We start from the raw sequence: 22,296 nt of genomic DNA on the forward strand, positions 1-22,296 counted from the left end.
TCCATTAGCAGCACTGAAGTGGCCTTCCTGGGACACAAGGCTGGGCAGTGTGTCTGGAGGTCCTGGGCTGCCCAGATGCCAAGACCCCCCCTCTCAGCCTCACTGATGGGGTCCAAAGGAAAGCAGAGCAATGCATTGGACACCAGCATGGCTGCAGGAGCTCCCAGAAAGCAGCGTACAAAGTGGACCAGCTACCCCAGAAGGAGCACAACCAGAGGTACTACCCCTCCCCTAACTCCCCATAGACCCCTCTCTGTAGGCTCCAATGGATTCAATGGGACTCTTTCTGAGTTAAGATTAGTCTGAGGCCCTAATCTCCAGCTTCATTACAAAACCCACTAACGAATACCGTAAGAACAGAAAATGTAAATTTCATTGTTTCTTACTGCATAGTGAATAGTACGGCACTCTACCTGTGTAAGTAAAATATTGAGTCAAATGAGTTTTCAAATAAAATCTAACCAATTTAGGTCTCAGCACCCTAAAACGAAGCTACCATTTAAAATAAACAGACATCCAACCAGTTAGACCACAGAGATTTATGCTTAAATTAACAACCTCTCATTTGCAAAAAGTAACATTTTTCTTTGGAATAGGGAGATTTTTCAATGCATTTGAAGTAACACAGTTTTACTGGCTTGTAAAAGATAAAAACAAATCTTCTTTAAACATCTTTGTACATGAAGAAAAAGGTCTGCAAAGTGAAAAATATTATTCAGCAAAATACATGGAAATGGATCCAGGCTAAATTCGCTGAATTTAGGCTGCAAACTTAATCCCAATTACCTAGAAGTATGCCCCACTGAATTTAATAAGACATGGGTTAGGACTGCCCTGTTAATTACCACTGAAACTAATTGGGTTCAACTAACTTAGTTCAAATCCAACCCGTGATTTATAATATAGGTTTTATGAGCTTTTCTGAACAGTGCATCATTTATGCATATTAAATATAAAAATGAGGACATTATGATAAGAAAACAAAGGGAGATGAATGAACGTTATATGCTTCCAGTATGTTTCCATTTTGTGGAATTAGTTAACACAGTGCTCCAAGAGCCTCACCTGAGAGCCGGCAGCCACATTATTTATAAGGTGATTGTTGGGATGAGCAATCCAAAATGTGGAAACAGCCCTGCAAAGTGACACAAATGGAAAGAGTGTAAGCAGCAGGTCCTACAGATACTCATATGTCTCACAGTAGTAGTAGTAGTAGTAGTAGTAGAAGAAGAAGAAGAAGAATAGTAGTAGTAGTAGTAGTAGTAGTAGTAGTAGTAGTAGTTTGGATTTGATATCCCGCTTTATCACTACCCGAAGGAGTCTCAAAGCGGCTAACATTCTCCTTTCCCTTCTTCCCCCACAACAAACACTCTGTGGGGTGAGTGGGGCTGAGAGACTTCAGAGAAGTGTGACTGGGCCAAGGTCACCCAGCAGCTGCATGTGGAGGAGCGGGGAAGCGAACCCGGTTCCCCAGATTACGAGACTACTGCTCTTAACCACTACACCACACTGGCTCCCAGTAAGAGTGTAAACTTGCAAATTTAAGCAACATTCATTTTTACTGGGGTGGGGGATCTCTGCAGATTGAGCAACAATGCTTAAAAGAGTAGATAAACAATTCAAATATAGCTTTCCTATACTGAAACTTAAGGCCCTGAAGTAAAATCACATACTATCTGAATCAGCTGTGGAAGAGAGGATGTATTTAACACAATCTCTTCATTAATAGCCTTTTGTCGTTTGGAACGCTATGCATTTTGTTTCCTAAAACAGGAATATTTGGCTTGGATCTTGAGATCTCAGGAGTGGAATGTCTCTCACAGGATGCACCTGCTGGTGGGAAAAGGTAGAGGAGAATGATTTTCACCAGTTCTCTCCAATGTTTCTCCAAATGTGCTCTGGAGAGGGGGGGGCCCTCTGGAGCAGCATGGGAAATGGCTACAAGGGGAAAGGGAAATCAATGAAAACCACCTTCCTTTCCACCGGTGGAAACCTTCACTGGATTAAAGCCATTCCGTGAATGGAAGAGAGCCCTGAGAATTGGAGCATGGCAGCTCTGGATCCAAGCCACAAAGTCTTCGTCCCACTACCTTTCCTGCTGCATTCCACGGACTTCAGACAGGCTAAATGTTGCAATATATATTCAGCTAAGCTCATATTTCAACAAACCTGTCAAATCAATCTCTTTGGCTAGCCTAAAGTTGCCTAATGAATTACACTGCTCAGCACTGATTTGAATCCAAGTCTTCAATGGCTCAGCATAGAGAGCTAGCCACTGTACAACAGTGCCTCCTTCAACATACCAGCACTGAAGCCATGTACACAGACTGTGGGTAGTTTATTGAAAAGAAGTTACCTCTGTATAGATTACCAATCAAATAATCAGCACCTGAAATTCCAGGCCCCCCCCCCTCCAATCATTTAGCCAGTCACTCACATGCAGTCAGTGGTTGGAACTGGGTCATAGGCTCCATAGACATGATCCTTCATGGCCAGGCACATTGTGCTGTTCCTGTCAGTGGGAAGGAGTGTGCCTGGTTTGGTGACTAGCCCTAAGTTATGATACAGTGTATTCCTCTGCTCAATGCCATCCTCCAGGAAAAAACAATGACCTAGTGTGTCATATCCAATGGTGTCTTTTATCTGCAGAAATAAACGTTTATGTCATTCCCAAAAGCCTATACTGCATTACATCTTCACTATTTCGACACAGCTACAGTAGGACAGACACTTCACTGTTAGCAATGTAATAGTTAAATCAGAATAATGAACCACACACATTTTCTGCCCACAAATGCAGAACTTTAGGATGAACTTAGGCTTCAAATTCTTGCCAGATATGTTTACATACTATGTCTCATACATCACTTTATCCAGATGTGTTGATAGATAGCTGACAATAATCATGAGGTTCAGGAGCAAAATGCAGATTTCAAAAATTATAAAAAAATATTCTAGCATACTCCCAAAACAAAACAAAATCTTATGAAAACATTAAACCCTATTTTCACATGTATTCATAGGGACACATTAGCCAGTGGCATGTTATTTGGTTGATGTGCTAGGAAAGCCCTGTCCCACTCCCCAATATTATTTCCATGACATGGTTAGCACTTGATCAAATCATCTAGCCAACACTTCATACAAGCAATTGATAACATGGAAAGGCAATCTCATGATTCCAGGTTCCCAGGGCCAAGAACATTGAAGTGGGTCTTAGTGTTATCATCAAAACGTAATGTCAGGGAACTGACATCTAAAGCGCCGCAGGTGCAAAGGCTCCCTGAGGTTGAGAGAGCAGTAGCAGCGGAAGAAGGAACCAGTAGAGGGCGAGCAAGAACTCCAAGGGAAAGTGAGTCGGAGGGATGGCTCAGAGACGCTTCAAGCGAAACCAGTGGGGAGGTCTCAGGACCTCCTATAGGGACACCCACACCTCGACGGAAACTGTCACGCCGAGAGGCCAGACGACGTGTTTCCGTTAAGGAGCTTTTATGTTGGAAACGTTTCCGAAAGCAGCCACTTTCGGATGCTACTAGTGATTGACGCAGCCATGCTGGAGGGGCTCCGTCACAGGCAGAGGTTTGAAAACCTGATCAAACTCTGAGGGACTTGCATTTTACGCACAAGCAGCTCATCGTCCCATCACAGCAATCCGAAAGTCACCGAAAGCCAGCTTGTGCAGAGAGAAGCATCATGAGCAACCCAGCCGGAACCGGGGGTGCAGGAGCAGCTGGAGGGGGTCCAAGCCTGGAAGAAAGGTACAGAGCGTTGGAGATCCAGTTGGCGCTGCAAACGGCGAGGCTTGAGGAGAGGAGGGCTCAGGATGCAGAAAAGGGAAAGGAGAAAACCACCCCGCTCGCCAGAAAGGTACCAGGATTGGTGCAGAAATTCGGGGGGGATCCCAGGAACTATCATGCCTTTAGAACAGAGATGCAATACGCTCTAAACTTGCAGTTTGATGACTTCCCCGACGAGGAATCGCGAGTGGCGTATGTGATTGGCCATCTCGAATCCGGGGCGAAAGATTGGGTTAGACCCCTGATGGCAGCGAATAATGAGATCTTAAAGGACACGAGGAAGTTTTTTCGTGCCATGGACCTGATGTTTTCCAGCGATATTGAGCAGGGGGTGGTGCGAAGGCAGTTAATGGCTTGCCAGCAAGGAAGCAGATCTGTCCGTGAGTACTGGACTGAATTTACTATGCTGATTCATAAATTGGGGTGGGACCTATCGGCGGAGCCCATCCAAATGCTTTTCGAAGAGGGGCTTTCTTCAACCGTCAAAGATGAGCTTTCCCGGGGGCCCAGGGCGGAGTCTATGGACCAATTAACCAAATCTGCGCTGGCCATAGGAGCGCGCCAGGAGGCGAGGGCTTTGGAAAGGCGGGAAGGGAAAGGAGACCGTTGGAGGGAGTTCCGCATTCCAGACATTCCAGAGCCATCTTTCCCGCCGGCAGAGCCGATGGAAGTTGGAACAGCGCGGGCGCGCGCAGTTTCAAATCCCAGTGAAGGGCGGAAGAAGGAGGGAAAGAGCGCCAAGAGATGTTATCTCTGCCAACAGCCAGGGCACTTTGCCAGAGTCTGCCCACAAAGAAAGGAATGGCAAGGGATGGCAGGAGCTGTTGGGGGAAAGGAAGAGGAAAGCAAGGAGCAAGTAAAAGCCAACGCCTGGCTGCCACCGTCGGGGCACAGCAGCCAGGCCAAAGAGCAATGAAAGTGCCCATGCCAGAACCTCCCAGACCTGCTTTAGTGATAGAGGTGTTACTAGAACTGCCAAACGGACACCCACTAAAGGTCAAGGCGCTTTTGGATTCAGGCAGCTCCTGTAATTTCATGAGTAAGGAGTTTGCAGCTGAGCACCAGATACAGACCATCCCTTTAAGTAACCCCTTGCAGGTGACTACGATTGACGGCAGAGAGCTGTTGGGGGGAGAAGTTAGCCAACAGACTGTCCCGATGATAATGAGAGTGGCAAGGCACACCGAACAGATAGCGTTTAATGTGGCCATCCTGGGAGGAGCGCCCATCATTTTGGGGATGAGCTGGCTGGCGCTACACGATCCGCTAGTGGGCTGGCATCAGAGGGTGGTCTCCTTTGGGTCAGCGCATTGCCTAGAACACTGCAAGGAGGGGAAGGTCTCGGGAGGAGACAGAGTCACCCTAGCGGGGATGGAAGTGATGGGCAAAGGGAAGGTGCCCCCGCAATACGCAGATCTGAGCAACGTATTCAGCGAAAGGGAAGCAGACAAACTGCCACCGCATAGACCCTTTGACTGTCAAATCAACCTACTCCCAGGGGCCCAACTCCCAGTAGGCAAGCTGTACGCCATGTCAGACAGGGAGATGCAGGAGCTGAGGGAGTTCATTGACAAAAACTTGAAGCGAGGTTTCATCAGAGAGTCCCGAGCGGTGGGGGGCAGCCCAGTGTTCTTTGTGGACAAAAAGAACACAGACAAACCGAGACTGGTGTGTGACTTCAGGGCCCTCAATGCAGTGTCGGAGCCCCTGGCTTTCCCTATGCCCCGAATTGACGACATTTTGACCAGAGTAAGGAAGGGAAAGATTTTTACAAAACTGGACCTGCGGGGGGCGTACAATCTGATACGCATAAGGAAGGGAGATGAATGGAAGACCACCATGTTTACCCCTTTGGGAGCCTTTGAATACCTCGTTATGCCCTTCGGTCTACAAGGGGGCTCCGCCTGTTTTCAAGCTTTTATAAACCACGTTGTGGGACCTTTGCTCTACAAGAACTGTGTGGCCTTTTTAGACGACGTGTTGGTGTATTCGGAAGATGAGGAACAGCATGTGAGGGACGTTCGAGAAGTGTTGGGCAGGCTGCAAGCCAACCAGCTGTGGGTGAAACTGGAGAAGTGCCAGTTTCATACCAAGGAGGTGGAATTCCTGGGGTACCGCTTGTCAGACAAGGGATTGGCCATGGATCCAGGCAAGGTTCAAGCGGTACTGGAATGGAAGACACCGAAGACCAAGAAGGACGTGCAAAGATTCTTGGGGTTTGGGAACTTTTATCGGAAGTTCATCAAGAACTTTGCCCACTTGACGGCGCCCATCACCGACTGCCTCAGCAGCAAGAAGAAATTTGTTTGGACGGTGGAGGCGGATCGAGCCTTTGAAGAACTGAAAAGGGCTTTCGCCTCGGAAGAACAACTTCTGCATGTGGATTTACAAAAACCCATGAGAGTGGAAACAGATGCATCCGACCGGGCTATAGGGGCGGTCCTTCTTCAACCGGGGAGGAGTGCGTCGGAGTGGAGACCGTGTGCATTCTTCTCGCGGAAACTGAATAAGTCCGAGAGGAATTACACGGTGTATGACAGGGAACTACTTGCCATTCACGAAGCATTCCGGAGGTGGAGACATTTATTAATTGGGGCACAACACAAGGTGCAAGTGTGCACCGACCACAAAAATTTAGAGTATTGGAGAACAGCTCGAGTGCTCAACCAACGACAAGTGAGATGGGCACAGGAATTCTCCAAATTTAACTTTGAGATTTGTTATGTGCCAGGCCCAGAAAACGTCAGGGCGGATGCGCTCTCACGCAAACCAGAATATTGGGAAGGGGAGGAGGTGATCGAAGAGAGACATGTCATCCCGGAGCACCGCTGGGTGTGTGGGGCGGCGCTGGTGGGGCAACGGGAACTGGTGGAGGAAACGGAAAATGATGAATATGCCCAGGATAAGCTCAGAGGTCTCAGGGGGGAGGGCGAGAGCCCCGGAGGTTTTGAGGAAAGAAATGGGGCATTGTATTACAAAGGGGCACTGTATATACCCGAAGGTGAATTGAGGGGGAGAGTACTCAAGCAGTTGCATGATAGCCCCACGGCGGGACATTTTGGGCAACACAAAACCATGTGGTTGGTTACCAGGGAATTTTGGTGGCCTAAGGTGAGGGAAGATGTAAGGGAGTATGTAAGAGGGTGTGACCAATGTCAGCGAGCCAAAGGGGAAAGAAGGGCGCCGGCAGGGTTATTAGAACCTTTACCCACACCAGAACGGCCTTGGGAAGCGATATCAATAGATTTTATGACGGATCTGCCAAGGTCCAAGGGGAAAACAGCCATCATGGTAGTAGTAGACCTGTTAACTAAGATGTGCCATTTTGTAGCATGCTCACATGCAGTCACAGCGGAAGAAACGGCGAAGTTGTTTGTGGAACATATCTTTAGGTTGCACGGGGCTCCCTCGAGGGTGATCTCAGATCGAGGCAAACAATTTACTTCCAGGTTCTGGAGGAAGCTCATGAGCTTGCTACACGTGGAAGTTAATTTTTCAACTGCCCGGCACCCTGAAACCAACGGGCAGGCGGAAAGGGCAAATGGCATTCTTCAACAATATCTTAGGTGTTATGTCAATGACAGAGAGAACGATTGGGTCGAAAAGTTGGCGTTGGCAGAATTTGCCTACAATAATGCGGAGAATGTGTCCACAGGGATGAGTCCCTTTTTGGCTAATTACGGGTGTCACCCCAGGGCATTTCCAGGGGAAGGAGGGGAGAGATGGAGCGTTCCAGCGGCTGAACATTTTGTAGAAGAGATGGAAGCCATCCATCAGCAGCTCCAGCTCAACTTAGAAAGGGCCAAGGCACAATATAAGAAGCAGGCAGACAAGAACAGAAGGGAAGGTGAAACCATAAGGGTGGGGGATCAAGTGTGGTTGTCAACCCAAGGGTTGCCGTTCAAAGGGGGTTGTAAGAAACTGAGGCCCAGAAGATTGGGACCCTTTGAGGTGATTCAGCAGGTCAACCCGGTAGCTTTCAAACTCCGATTACCCAACCACATGAAATTGCACCCAGTGTTCCACAGGTCGTTACTGTCACCATACAGGGGGGGACGTGAAGGGGAGCACGTCAGGGGACCAGCCTTGGAAGAGAGGGAACGCCGCAACCATGTAGCGGAAATCCTCGATTCCAGGTGGAAGGGTAATCAGGTGGAGTATTTGGTGGCGTGGGAAGGGGAACCGGAGTCAGAAAACACCTGGGTAAGTGCAGAGGAAGTCAATGACGAGGTTTTAACAGAAACGTTCCACCAAAGGTTCCCGAGGAAACCTCAGCCTATAGCAAGGTTTAGGAGGGAGTATTTCGGCACCACCGATGAGGAAGAGGAAATGGAAGGGTTCGCGGAGTCGGAGTTGGAAGATGGAGTGGACTCTGATGACGAAGAGTACCTGGAGAGTAGGAACAGCAACAAGTGGAAGGAAGTGTTCGCGACGTCGGAAGATGAGGGAGGTTCTTTCAGGGGTTTTACCTCCTCACCGCCAGTAGGAGAGGAGATGGGAGGGGGTGAAGGGGGCCCTGGAGGGGAGGTGGATGTCAGGGAACTGACATCTAAAGCGCCGCAGGTGCAAAGGCTCCCTGAGGTTGAGAGAGCAGTAGCAGCGGAAGAAGGAACCAGTAGAGGGCGAGCAAGAACTCCAAGGGAAAGTGAGTCGGAGGGATGGCTCAGAGACGCTTCAAGCGAAACCAGTGGGGAGGTCTCAGGACCTCCTATAGGGACACCCACACCTCGACGGAAACTGTCACGCCGAGAGGCCAGACGACGTGTTTCCGTTAAGGAGCTTTTATGTTGGAAACGTTTCCGAAAGCAGCCACTTTCGGATGCTACTAGTGATTGACGCAGCCATGCTGGAGGGGCTCCGTCACAGGCAGAGGTTTGAAAACCTGATCAAACTCTGAGGGACTTGCATTTTACGCACAAGCAGCTCATCGTCCCATCACACGTAAGACCAGTCAATCAAATTTAAAAAGCTTCTAGATGATCCTGATGCTTAGGCCAAGTGATGATGTGTCTTCCATACACCTGTGCATCCTCTTTGCTGAAGAAAAGTAAACAATTACAAACTGCCCAATTCATCTTTATCAGATCCTACAGTTAGGCTGAAATCTCCTCACAAACATTAATATCCATAGGGACTGAAAGAGATAAGCACAGTTATAAATCCAAAAACCCACATCCAGAGATTTGTGCAGGTGAAATACTGCCCGATCTCCTAACCATGGCCATGTGATCCTGAATGCCCCAGAGTCTCTCCTCCCTTCCCTTTGCAGCTGTAACCTTGATTCGTGTTATGCCTGCACCACTGGCAGTTTGCAACACCATTTCTAACCACAGTTGCAAATAGAAGTTTGCAACTAACCATGGTTAGCATGGCATGATCCAAAGAGGTCAATAACAGAGGAAGTTTGAAGTAGAGGGGAAGGCAAAGGAGCACTGCTATTACCAGCAAGCCATTTGTTGCATGAACGGTCACACATCTAGAGAAGCAGTGATGAATTGAGAGGCCTTCTACATAAGTCCTGTAGTTGTACCCTCCTTTCTCGTCCACATCTTCACAGCGGTGGAAGTGAACAGGGTAAGCTCCATGGACCTGCTGACCCATTTGTCTGAGTTCCACGTAAGAGAGGTGAACAGAGGTGAAATTCTTCAGAATCTGGAAGAGCACAAAAAATAATCTCATTGTTTACCAATTCATTCCCCCCCCCCCAGATCAACAACAGTTCAGTGATTTACAAGCTTTAAAGCACCCCTTCCCCCCAGATAAACACTCAACAATACAGAGCGGCATCAAAACTATTACACTGGAAATCCAATTACACTGAAGAGAATTAAACAGAGCACAGTTTTGAAATGAGTAAGGCTCCAGGTCACGTCCCCAGTGGCACCACATTGGCTATCCCTGCCAATGGCAAGACTGCCATAGTTGTATTCAGTGTAAAGCCTTACTTGTACATGTAATAGGACTGCCATACGTCTGGATTTTCCTGGACACTACCGGGATTTCAAAAGCAGAATTCCTGTCCGTGCCAGTGCTTTCTCCTGGATCAACAACTTTGGAGTGTCCTGGTCTTTACTTTTTGAAATATGGCAACTTAAATATTATATCTCAAAACAGGAAGGGAATAATCACCATGCAAAGTCTGCATCAGCAAAAGTTACTGGGGCAATGACAGGAAGCAATTTAGCACCCCCACATCCATACCTGGATATGTCCACCAAAAGTATCAAAATGGAAGAACTGGCACTCTTTGCCAGTGTAACAGGAATCTTCCATCTCTCCCTTTATTAAGATGTTCCGAGTAAGAACTCCGACCTCAGCCCTCATGTCCACTCCATCAACAATTTCTCCTATATGAAGGAACTGAGGGATTTCTGTTTGAAAGAGAAGTTCATGTTCAAAGGCAAAGCAAGTGAAAAATGGAGGTCTCTGATTCTTATCTGTTGTGAATGTATGCAACCTGCTAACACAGTTAAGCTTCATTCCTGGAAAGGCAGAGCTATGGAGTGGAAGATGAATCTTGTCCCACCTTGGAGTTCATGTGATCTAGTGCTATGCCTGCCATGTGTCAGAAAGAAAATGAACAGGTATGCTGAAGTTTTCACATATGGTTTGATCTTATGAAAACCTTCCTAGGATCTGTACAAATTTGAAGAATGAAGCCCACTCAAGCGTTCATTATTTTGTTCACAGATGATTTTGCCATACAAATTATTTCTAGGAGCACTATCTGGAATGAAAAGTGGTCTACAATGGCCATGTGCAGATGGATGACCAAAAACATAAATGGGAGATGAGAGACAGTTGATGTGGCAGTCAAGAATTACTTTCTTCCAAATCCTTTATCATACTGAGTTTATGTAGTTTTAACATTCACACCAAAATGTAGGGTAGGACACTTACATTAGACAAGGAAAGTGAATGAGCTACTTTAATAGCTTCAGAAGCTGAAAATATGATATGGTTTCACAGGTCTCATAGCTACAGTTAGGAATAATTTTACAGATAAATATAATATTTAATATCTTTCTTGCTCTCTCTCTTCAATGTTTTATCACAAATTCCTTTACTTTGCCTTAAAAAAAACAACCCAAAATCAAACTTCTCCTGTTTAAAAGTGGCCTTTTATCTAGCAGAATCCAGTATTTTTACCAAATCCACTTTTGCCATAGTGAAGATTCTCTTTGCTAAGTGGGCTGGTTTCATGGCATAGAGTAGAACAATAACAAAGCACCAAGATGGGAAAAAAGCTAAACTATCATGTATCTTGGTCTCACTTCAATAAAAGCTTTAAGTTCCAAATTACTCTTTTCTGAAAGTGTTCAGCTAACACTTCAGTCTAGCAATACAAGTTCTGTAAAACTTTTATTGACCACCTGTGCAACAGCTCTTTCATAACCATGTAAGGAACATATTTTTTTCTAAACACACATAGCATAGATGCAGTTTCAAATCAAACTCGTTAGCATGCAAACTACAAAAAGTAACAAAGAAAATAACTTAATGTACACCTCCAGATGTTAACAGCTCAAATTAAGTTTATTTCTTCCATCAAAACCTAGCAAGACTGTAGACGTTTGAAAAGTAGGAAGGGATGAGGCTCTTGACACCTTTTTGGAACACTGAAGGAAACTGGATATTAAATGAACAGAAAGCTGAAGAACTGCTTCCATATGGGAGTAATTTGCTTGCCTTTCTTCATTCATGTGAGAGAGCATCTGCAGATGCTGAAGTCCAAGGATTAAGAGAAGCAGAAATTAAATTTCACTAGTAAGATGCGGAGATATGTATTTCAAGCCAAAGGGGCAGCTGGGCACAACAGAAAAGTTTTGCCCCAGAGAATCCTCAGAAATCATATGAAACTTGCACAGACCACAAGAGGAAATAAAAATTTCTAAGACAGCACTTCCTAGAACTTTAGGCTATTTACCTTTGCACACAGCTAAATGTGTATCCAAATGCTACCTGCATCTCTTGGCTTGAATTACCTCTCCCTTCCCCCTACAGTTACGAGGTCCAGGTATGGATGGTTCCAACTCTTCCTGCCACCCCACATCCAAGCCTTGAAACCCCAAATATACACCACCAACCATCTCTACCGTGATCACCTAACCATAACTCCCAGTCTCACCACAGCTCCAAGCTGCACAGATCAGTTTGCTTTTTCTAGATGGAGCTCAACAAGCAAAAGGTAGGTCCTCTGCATGGGGAAGATGGAGAAATGCTACTGGGTGAGAGAGAAAAGGCGGAACTTTGCCTCTGTCTTCACCCAAGAGAAAGCGATGCCCAACCTGGTGATAACAGAATAAATGATATAGGGAGGGAGGGGAACTACTATCCTGATCTCCTAACTCCATACAAGAGATCTCCTGCTGTTAATGTTGCAGATATGGCACAAACACTGAAGGAAGAAAGAGCAGTGACACAGCAAAGAATGATAAATGCCTGTGTGGTTAAGAGAGCAGCCCAAAACAACCGAGCGAAAGGAAAGCGCATAGGACATTAATCAGTAAAAAGGGAAGCTGTTTTGCACAAAAGGGCAAGCTGCATTTATATCACGTCCAGAGCAAAACACAATTTAGCACTGGCATATGCTACACTTGAGATATGAAACTTCCCTTCCTTTGTGCTGATACGTACAATGGTGTGTGTATGTGTCACGTCAGGGTCAAATGAGGATCTTAGACTGCAGTGAATGTTAAGCAGCTGGAAAAGTTTATCAATGCCAGAAAGTCAATGTGGCTGCATTTATACTAGGCATCAGGACCACAGACACATGGAAAGCAAAAGCTTGCACCATACCTTTAACTTTTATTTGATATCTATTGCATTCTGAACAAGGAAGGAGGGTGAATTCTTCTGCCTGGTACATAGAATAATCAGTGCTTGCAACAACAATCTGGTCTTCAGGCTTCCAGGTACTAACATCTTCTGACAGATCCAGGATCACACCATGCACTGCTTCCACCTGGAAACCTGATTTTGAAACACCTTAAACAAACAAATAAATAAAATCAAACAAAACATATTAATTTATTTTAAAAACATATGAATACCATTTCCGCAAATGCTCAAAACATTTACACATTAAAACCAATAAACAAGATTAAAAACATTGTACAGCAGCTAAGAGGAAATTATCAATTGCTTATTCTCTGATGTGATTCCTTATCCACTCCCCCCACCCCCCAAAATATTCCCATGCTTACTGAAGCAAAGACAACACTGCACCATCCAGGCTTCAGAGGGAGGTGTCAGCAGACTTGTGGTTTACTTAAAAATTCACAGAAATGCAAAACAAAAAGTCTTTAGTAGAAAAGGAGGAGACTCTTGAGAGTCCCATGGACTGCAGGAAGATCAAACCTATCTATTCTTAAGGAAATCAGCCCTGAGTGCTCACTGGAAGGAAAGATCCTGAAACTGAGGCTCCAATACTTTGGGTACCTCATGAGAAGAGAAGACTCCCTGGAAAAGACCCTGATGTTGGGAAAGATGGAGGGCACAAGGAGAAGGGGACGACGGAGGACGAGATGGTTGGACAGTGTTCTAGAAGCTACCAGCATGAGTTTGACCATACTGCGGGAGGCAGTGGAAGAAAGGAGTGCCTGGCGTGCTCTGGTCCAGGGGGTCACGAAGAGGCAGACACGACTAAACGACTAAACAACAACAATAGAAAAAGACTCCTAAGGGGTAAACACCCTGCAAAACACCAGCCTAAATAGAGACTCAATAACCACACCATTCTGATTAAGAGGAAACAAACTGAAAACAAGGTAGGAAGGAGAATGGAATGGTGGGGAACTAAAGACAAAGGAAGAGACCAATGAAAAAAGAGTGAACCATCTATCTCAGGGACATTCAACTCCCAAGAGACTGTGATCTACTCGGGGGGGGGGTGGCACTGATCTACCCATGGGGGGGTTGGGGGCAGGTCAAAGTTATTGAGCTTAGTTTTGAGGGGGGCTTCCCAAAGTTGTTGACCTTTTATTAAACAGTATGTGTGCATATGAAAGAATGAATGAATGAAACTTTTTTTTGCGTCAGCCATCAGCCATAGCAACAAAAAAACATTGTGGCATACACAGAACAAAATAAGCAGTCAATTATATAACACACACTGCTGAATCAGCAGTCAAATTGTGGACCTTATTCTGATTGCCCCAGCTAAAAACCTTGCAACCTTTGCTGTCATCTGCTCCTCTTGATCTGCCAGGAGAAAAGACACTGTGGAAGTGGTTGGGCGACCCGGAATGGACAATAAAAGACGGGTGATAATGTCATAATGTCTTTGTAAAAAGTGCAAGCCAGGAGGGCATGCACTACTGATTCAGTTCTGCCATCTCCACAGGGACATAAGCGTTTTTTGTATGGAATCTGTTGGAATCGTCCCCCAAGTACAGCCAAGGGCAATACATTCAATCTTGCGAGGGTAAAAGTGTGTCTGTATTTTGGAATTGCTAGGTTATGCAGATAGGGTGCCAGAGAATCAAAGTGGGAAAGTGGAAAGTGGTCATACCATGGGCAAAATTTCCTTATTGTGGCCAAGTTGTTCTGACGATCAATATCATTTAGGCGTTGACAAATTAGACTGTTTGCTTTACTATAACCCATGGTGAGTAGCTGTTGTGGGGTTGTGCAGTTTTTGATAGACTATTTTAGATCAGGCACTCTTGTGACAGTCTTGCAACACTAGCGATATTAGACCAGGGGAATTTTAGGCGAAGCCAGAAGTCAAATGTCCTGCGCCAGATCCATAATTCTACCAAAGGAAGATTGGCCTCTAAGTGCAATGATGGGTTTGGGACATAAGGTGGCACAGAAATAATTTGCCTTATAAACTTTGATTGGACAGCTTCCATAGATACAAGGTAAGTGCCAGTCCAGATCTGAGCCCCATATAATAGCTGTGTTAGGGATTTAGCTTGGAACACTTCCAGGACTGATGGTATATGTTTGCCACCTTTTGTGTGGAAAAGGTGTGTCAGGATTTTGGTGCTTTGGGACGCTTTTTTTGCACATTTCTGAACGTGTCCAGAGGAGGGCAATCAAAATGGTCAAAGGCCTGGAAACGATGCCTTATGAGGAACGGCTAAGGGAGCTGGGCATGTTTAGCCTGGAGAAGAGGAGGTTAAGGGGTGATATGATAGCCATGTTCAAATATATAAAAGGATGTCACATAGAGGAGGGAGAAAGGTTGTTTTCTGCTGCTCCAGAGAAGCGGACACGGAGCACTGGTTCCAAACTACAAGAAAGAAGATTCCACCTAAACATTAGGAAGAACTTCCTGGCAGTAAGAGCTGTTTGACAGTGGAATTTGCTGCCAAGGAGTGTGGTGGAGTCTCCTTCTTTGGAGGTCTTTAAGCAAAGGCTTGGCAACCATATGTCAGGAGTGCTCTGATGGTGTTTCCTGCTTGGCAGGGGGTTGGACTCGATGGCCCTTGTGGTCTCTTCCAACTCTATGATTCTTTGAGTTTTCCAAAGCAACAACTCAATATATATAGAAACAAAGAACTATAATAATATTCAACATCTGCAAATAAGTTAAACTTTTATTATTATTATTATTATTATTATTATTATTATTATTATTGGCAGCAGGTTGATCTATCCTTCCATCTTGCTGTATTCTATTATTTTGGCTATAAGCACAGGACTGCTGATAATGCCAAGGTCGTAAGTTCGATTCCCATATAGAGCAGCTGCATATTCCCTGCCCAGGGGGTTGGACTAGATGATCCTAAGGGTCCCTTCCAACTCTACAATTCTTTGATTCCATGAACAGAATAATATAAACTACATTCCCTTTTGGATTTTTGCTTTGGAACAGACACTTCTGGTTGCCAGCAGGATCACAGCAGACAGTGGACAGCACAGGTGCATGGAAGGAAGGTGCGTTCAGAGTTAAGTAGTTCCAGCTATACAAGATTGTTTTCAATTATTGCATCAGCTGTATTGCTTTTTTAAAAAAGAATAAAGTATATTCATACCATCATCCCATTCACTGAAAGCTCTCACAGCAAACTTCTGACCGTCCACAGTAAAAAATTCTCTTTGTGCGACAGCTTTCCCTCCCGTGCTGTGGTTTTCAGAGTTTCTCACAGACTCACTACATGATGAATCTCCATCACCAATTACACCAACTAAAGCCCAGGCTTGCCTGGAAAAAATAAAATACATGTTTAAGTACAAAACTCTTCCTTAGTGCAGGTGTTTACAAGTAGCAAGAATGCAGCATGTACAAATGTATTAGAAACTGTTATTCTTAGTTTTCTGATACATTCTTCAAAATCCGTTTTTAAAAAAAGGAGAAAGAATTTTATAGCTTTGGGGCATAAGGCTGTAAGTACTATTGCTATCATCTCCCTTGTCAGAAGTCACAAAAAATTGCAACACTTGCCATATCCCTCCCCCCACAAAAAAAACCCTGAGGATGTATATAGACTGTTGTGTCCCACTCACAATTGCTTGTGAAAAAGTAGTGCAAGCCCAGCTCTCAGTGTGGGAGATGGAAATATTAGATTTTAATTAAATCCCATAATTGTCTGGAAAGGAGTACTTTCTCCTCTAAATGGAAACCAATTACATATATTTGTATATTATCCAATAAAAAGGAAAATCATAAAACAGTAAAAGATACTACATCCCTAACTCTGTGAAATTCATTACATTTTCTATTGTGTTGAAACAACTGGTAGGGATGGAGAGGGTGTTATGCCTCACTAATAAAGAGGCAAACAGGATTGGCATTTTGAACCACAGTGGAACTAACTGTGTGCCTTGGCATCTTGAAGAAAACTCTTTGGTAGGTCCATGCTGAACACCAATAATGGAAAAAGGTTTCCATGCCTATATTTTCTGGAGCCTTGCTGATAAAAGATTGCCAGTGCTGCAGCTGGACATTTGAGTAGGCTGGCATGGAGCCCTCATTGTAGACACCCCATAAATTACGTGTTCAAGAGCAGAAGGCAAGCCAAGAGCCTCCTCCAGACTCTCTTCTCTAACTCCAGCTTTGAAAAGCTATACTGCCCTAGCATTACGTTCATGCCTCTAGTTACTCCTGATTTTCCTATTAGCTTTAATCTAAGCCAGCTCTGACTTGGCAGCACCAAAGCCAAGGGATTTCGTTTTCTTCCAACCATCCCTCTTTTCCCTCAAGTTGCATGCCAACTGGTATCAACATTTCCAGCAATTCCTACATTTAGAACCTTCACAAGTGGAGAGCTAAATTTAAACAGCACACAACTGCTCAAGAAAACTGTTGTGTGATATTTTTAGCTCAGTGTTCTTTATGAAAAGCTTGTACAGTCACCAGTTTTAAACATAACAGTCCAACTGCAAGTCTAGGCACCTCAGATATGGATGTTATCCACTCTCGTTTGAATTGGCAGGATGTCTGCTGAGAGGGCTGACACCATTACAGTGAAAAGGCATAGACTGTACTATGAACCTCTGCAATGTTGCAGGTTATGGATTTAAAGGGGACAAGGGAGTGGCAACAGCAGACTGCTTCCCTTTCAAAATCAGAGCAGTGAGGGCTCTGCAAGACTGCGCTCCAAAACCATGAACTGCTCTGCAAACACCATAAGAGCACACACATTCCCCATCTCATATGCAAATGAGGGGGGAGAGGGAGAGGGAGAGGGAGAGGGAGAGGGAGAGGGAGAGGGAGAGGGAGGGAGAGAGAGAGAGAGAGAGAGAGAGAGAGAGAGAGAGAGAGAGAGAGAGAAGGTGTCTCTTAAAAGAAGCTTCCAGGTCCCTCCAGCTTCCACATTATAAGCTCCTCATAGAAACTTTAAAAACTGCCTTGTATCAGATCAGACTAGCTCAGTATTTTTGACATTGACAGGCAGTGGCTCTCTAGGGCTTTCAAACAGCCCTATACCTAGATATTCTAGGGCATTCTGCAAATGCTCCATCGCTGAGGGACACCCCTTCCCCTCCCTGCCAAGTCACAAGAATGCTAAGGAAGATTTGTAAGCTGAACTTGATAGAGAACCACAGACAGCGTGTGTGAAGCAAGACACAAACTGAGCATTACCAAAGAACCTAGCACAGAATACAAAAACGGTAACACTGCATCTATGCAGGCTGCTGCACAAGGATGTCAGTAGCTGCAGAACTGGCTATGTTAAGGTAAAGACACACACAGGCTCCCTAAAATGTGACTGGATATGGCTTGAATGAACATTTACTGCATTCCAAGGCATCAGTTTTCAGGACAGAAAATGTGGGCTCAAGGCTCCCCATATTTTGACAGGACTTTTGTCTTCACCCTCAGTTGGAGCAAAGGCTTAAGCTTTCAGGGAGAGTTACTTTTCACGCAGAATTAATGGTTTCATTTGAAATATCTGCTTGGAACTAGGAGAGAAGCAGCTGGTACGGCAAAGTGCCTGAAATGATCTGACTCACAAATTAAGCCTTAATAACAACATAGAGAATGGCAAGATGTTAGGAAAGGGGGGAGAGGTAGAATTTCTACTCCCCCTGCCGGACCAGTGCTTTTAGCCCAGTTGCTTCATAGTAAAAAGGTAAAGGGACCCCTGACCATTAGGTCCAGTCGTGACAGACTCTTGGGTTACGGCGCTCATCTTGCTTTAATGGCCGAGGGAGCTGACGTTTGTCCGCAGACAGCTTCCGGGTCATGTGGCCAGCTTGACTAAGCCGCTTCTGGCGAACCAGAGCAGCACATCACACGGAAACGCCGTTTACTTTCCAACCGGAGCAGTACCTATTTATCTACTTGCACTTTGACATGCTTTCGAACTGCTATAAAATTGGCATTCTTATTTTAAACTAGAACAGTAGCTCTTGGTAGGTCTTCACTCTATGTTACATCATTCATATAACATGGTTATGAACTACAGAATACATTTGCTGGGCACATAAGTCTGCTGCTGCTGTATTTCAATTATCCAAGAATTTCAAATCAATGGAATAGTTTCCTTACAATTCTATTTAAGAATATAAGGTATTGGGTTACATTGCATCCAATGGTGCATTCATGATAATGGAAGGTTGTTTGATCCCGAAGAAGTTTCTGGCTGTAGATAAGAGAAAGGCAGTATCTGCAAAATCCTCATCACCCCCATCAGTTCCCGCATGCCCCAAAATTTGCTTCCGAGTTGGGCGGCTCCTGAGAAAATAGGAAAACTGTGAAACTTTTTCCCAACCCTATTCCATTGAGGGAAGCCTCCACTGGATCAAGGACCCTGCTGTCCGTGTGAGGAACACCCATGGATACAACTCTAGTTTCTCTAGTATAAGCACAGGGCATGATTCAAGCGCCACTGCAAATGCAACCCTCCCACAAGTTGGAAAGTTCAAGGAGTGTAGTAGGGGGCCTTCAGCAAGCAGTTAAGAATGAAACAGCAATGAGCAGAAGTCGGCTTGCTTGTGACCTTGGCTCTGCAGCAGTTGTAGCTTCTGCCTTTCAAGCGCAAGGAAGAGCTCAGTGTTGTTGGAGCCAGACCCACGTGGTGCAGCTGTCAAGTACAGGCCCTCACAGGGCTAGAATTTTAGCCAGCATATGAGAGCCAATGTGGTGCAGTGCCCCCGGGGGACAAATCCCTCTGGCCAGTCAGCTGCCCAACTCTGGCCTGTACTCAGCCAGCTACCAAGCCAGCATCCTAAGATGAACATGCTTTTTAAAAAAATTTAAAAGGGGGACAAATAGAATGAGAAGGAAATTCCTAGCTCAACTTCCAATGCCTGTATATTCAGGTGACACATAAAGATGACCAAAGCTCTGGTCCTGAATAGCCCAGTCACCCCATGAGGCAAAGAAGTGCAAGTCTGAAGTAAAAGAGCCTGCTAAAACACCCCAAGTTAAAGTAGTAGTCAAATTTACATTTACTAGGGAGCCCATGCAACAACACATTCTCTCTCTAATCTATCAGAAATATCCACCACTTCTTAATTCATGCTCAGCATGAATCACCACTTCACTTAGGAAACAACACTGGAAAGCAATCTACTCCTTAATCTTTCCTCTAATGCCATTATAGCACCAAGTTTATTAGAGTGAGATACCTCTCACTTGAAATGAAAGAACGGCACTAAGTGTCATCACGGTGGCCTACAACGAACTATAAAAACAATCTGAAATGAATCCATACTGAAATAAAGCAGTAGTACCCTTTTATACAATCCAGAAATTTCAGATAAAAAAATTAAAGCAAACAATAAAAGAAAATGTTTTGAAAAATGAAAAGGGTTTTATCTGTCTTCTAAAACAATTGGACAGTCAGAGGAATCTTACATAGAGGTTAGCTAGAGAAATGAAATAAACTTTCCACATTTTTCTTTTAAACAATTTCAGGACTACAAGAGCTGAAGGTAAACCAATCACAGCATGTTTCATCATTATCCTTGGAATCCCTTCCCTTCCTTTCTTTCTCCTCATGACTTTTAAATGCCATTTCAGGGCAGAATAAAAGCACACCAGGGAATTTTACAGAATGGGCCTGCTTTCAAGATCTTTCACAGAAGGAACATAATTCAAAGTGAGTCTTATGGCTGCTTCTTAGAAGATGATTTTCCTGCACATATAGTATTTGTATGTAGGAAAACTGTAGGTACATTACATGTATCATGTAACAAATGCATGTGTCATGTTTGCAGTGCGTGTATGCAGGGGTGGATTAACCACTAATTACAGCACAACTAGTTGACTCATGTGCGAAGGAAAGACTTTGCTTTCAGACTATCAGTTGTTAAATATACAAGTCAAAGAACTGAATAAAAGAATTTACTTTTATTATACCAAACGATCAACAATAAATATGTATATGGTTTCAACTAGCAACCTCTGGCTCTCCCCGGCCCAAAACCTCCAATATTCCTAGAGCATGTCCTGAAGGCTAGGTAGGTTTGGTCAATGCCTGGATGGGTGACCACCCAGGGACGATGGGCTTTGGTGTCCATGATAGAAGAAATGTAAGAAAATAAATATTTAAGCTCAATTTTAAAATCAAAATTTGTAAAAATATGTGTACCAAGTTTACAGTTTCAAATACTGGCACACAGACATTCAAAAACAACGAAGAGAAGCAGTGCTGTGGTACTTGTCTGTATAGCTAGTATTAATTCTTGCAATGAAAAGCAAAATAACAGAGGGGGAAGACTTTGATGCAATGTAAATTTGAATATAGGGGTGCTTCATGATGAATACCCAAAGGAAAATATATGCATGAAATTTTGGAGTGTTGCATGGCCATATTACTGAAATACCCTAATTCAAGGGAGGAAGGGTATACAGTTACAACTGCAAGCTGAGTTGTTATAATTCACAAGGGTTTATAACTTTAAAATATTAAACTAACCATCTTCCTTGTGCTGCCTCCAAAGATATATTCTGAAGCACAACCTATCATATTCATACATTTGAATAAGTCAAAACATGAGCTAGAACATACAGGTTGAACTCCAAAGGAAATTTAAATTAGTTTCTTTTTCCCCACAAGAGCACAGAATACATTTTTTTTTTTTACCTGTAACTCAATCCTTTGACAAGCTTACTTCCCAGAAGATTCTGTATTGTTGTTCTGGTTTCATCTAGTAGGTTTTTAGCAGCTGAATCTCCCACAGCAATAGCAACAATGCGACCAAAATCTTGGCCTTTTAGGAAATCCTGAAGTCTCCTGCTATCATTCTGAGATTCATAAGTATCAAATCTGTCCATTGCCAAAACTTGTGCAGTGTCTTGATCAATAACTCTCACATTGAGGCCTCGGGAAAAATCCTTTTCAAAAGTATATGAGCCAGAGGCCAATCCTGAAGAATACAGAGTTTTTGACAGAGAAGTCCATGATAACTTCTGAATTCCATGCAATTCCAGTGTTCCACCAGGGCCAACACCCACAAACTTTTTGCCAAATGTTGGCACATAATCACCTTCATCCATTCTGCCATATAAGGTGATAGTTGCTTTGGATTTATAACGACATTTCTCTGCTCCAATATGAAGCGCTCCACCATCCTTTATCAGGATAAACCGTGTTCGTAGTGTTATATTTCTGGATCCCTTTTCATCATCTCCAAAGACAAGCAATCCTATAGGGAACAATGGTAAGCAACCGATAAAGTAAGTATTAACCAACTATTTTTTGAGGAATAAAAATTTGCTGTGGTATAGAAAAAAACACTAATCACTGCATTAATAACAAAGCTTAAAAAAATTAGTGAGCATTATATTTCAATACACAAAGCAGTTTTCGAATGGAAATCTGCTTAACTCAGTTTGTCAAGGAGTTATCAGAGGAAGGAAAAGTACAAAGAACCAAAAGCAGCTGAACAAAACATTCTGCACTGCATCCTACGAGCCGGATCTTGCCCTTGCAAAGTTACCAAACAAATCTTGCTGTGTAAGGCTCTTAAACACTGGTGACCAAGCAGTATTTTTAATCTGCAGGTATTTGATATGCCTGGCACAGCTGCAAAAAATGTACCGAAGGAAGTCAGGAGTAATAAATGTTGAAAACAGACCAGAACGACAACATAATAA

General features: G+C 44.2%; 1 protein-coding gene across 3 annotated transcripts in view; it reads right to left on the reverse strand.

Annotated features, from left to right (window-relative positions):
• Positions 1-22,296, reverse strand: part of CEMIP2 (cell migration inducing hyaluronidase 2) — a 64,242-nt gene that overhangs the window by 20,749 nt on the left and 21,197 nt on the right. For all 3 annotated transcript variants that reach the window (XM_081930391.1, XM_081930392.1, XM_081930390.1), the window contains exons 4-10: positions 21,284-21,845; positions 15,782-15,951; positions 12,597-12,785; positions 9,999-10,168; positions 9,240-9,449; positions 2,438-2,643; positions 1,066-1,135 (exon numbers count right to left, since the gene is read on the reverse strand). In XM_081930391.1, coding sequence (XP_081786517.1) covers positions 1,066-1,135; positions 2,438-2,643; positions 9,240-9,449; positions 9,999-10,168; positions 12,597-12,785; positions 15,782-15,951; positions 21,284-21,845 — 1,577 coding nt within the window. The remainder of the gene's footprint in view (positions 1-1,065; positions 1,136-2,437; positions 2,644-9,239; positions 9,450-9,998; positions 10,169-12,596; positions 12,786-15,781; positions 15,952-21,283; positions 21,846-22,296) is intronic.

This window comes from Podarcis melisellensis (genome assembly GCF_964234715.1).
Source record: "Podarcis melisellensis genome assembly, chromosome: 11".
In the NCBI taxonomy this organism is placed as follows: domain Eukaryota; kingdom Metazoa; phylum Chordata; class Lepidosauria; order Squamata; family Lacertidae; genus Podarcis; species Podarcis melisellensis.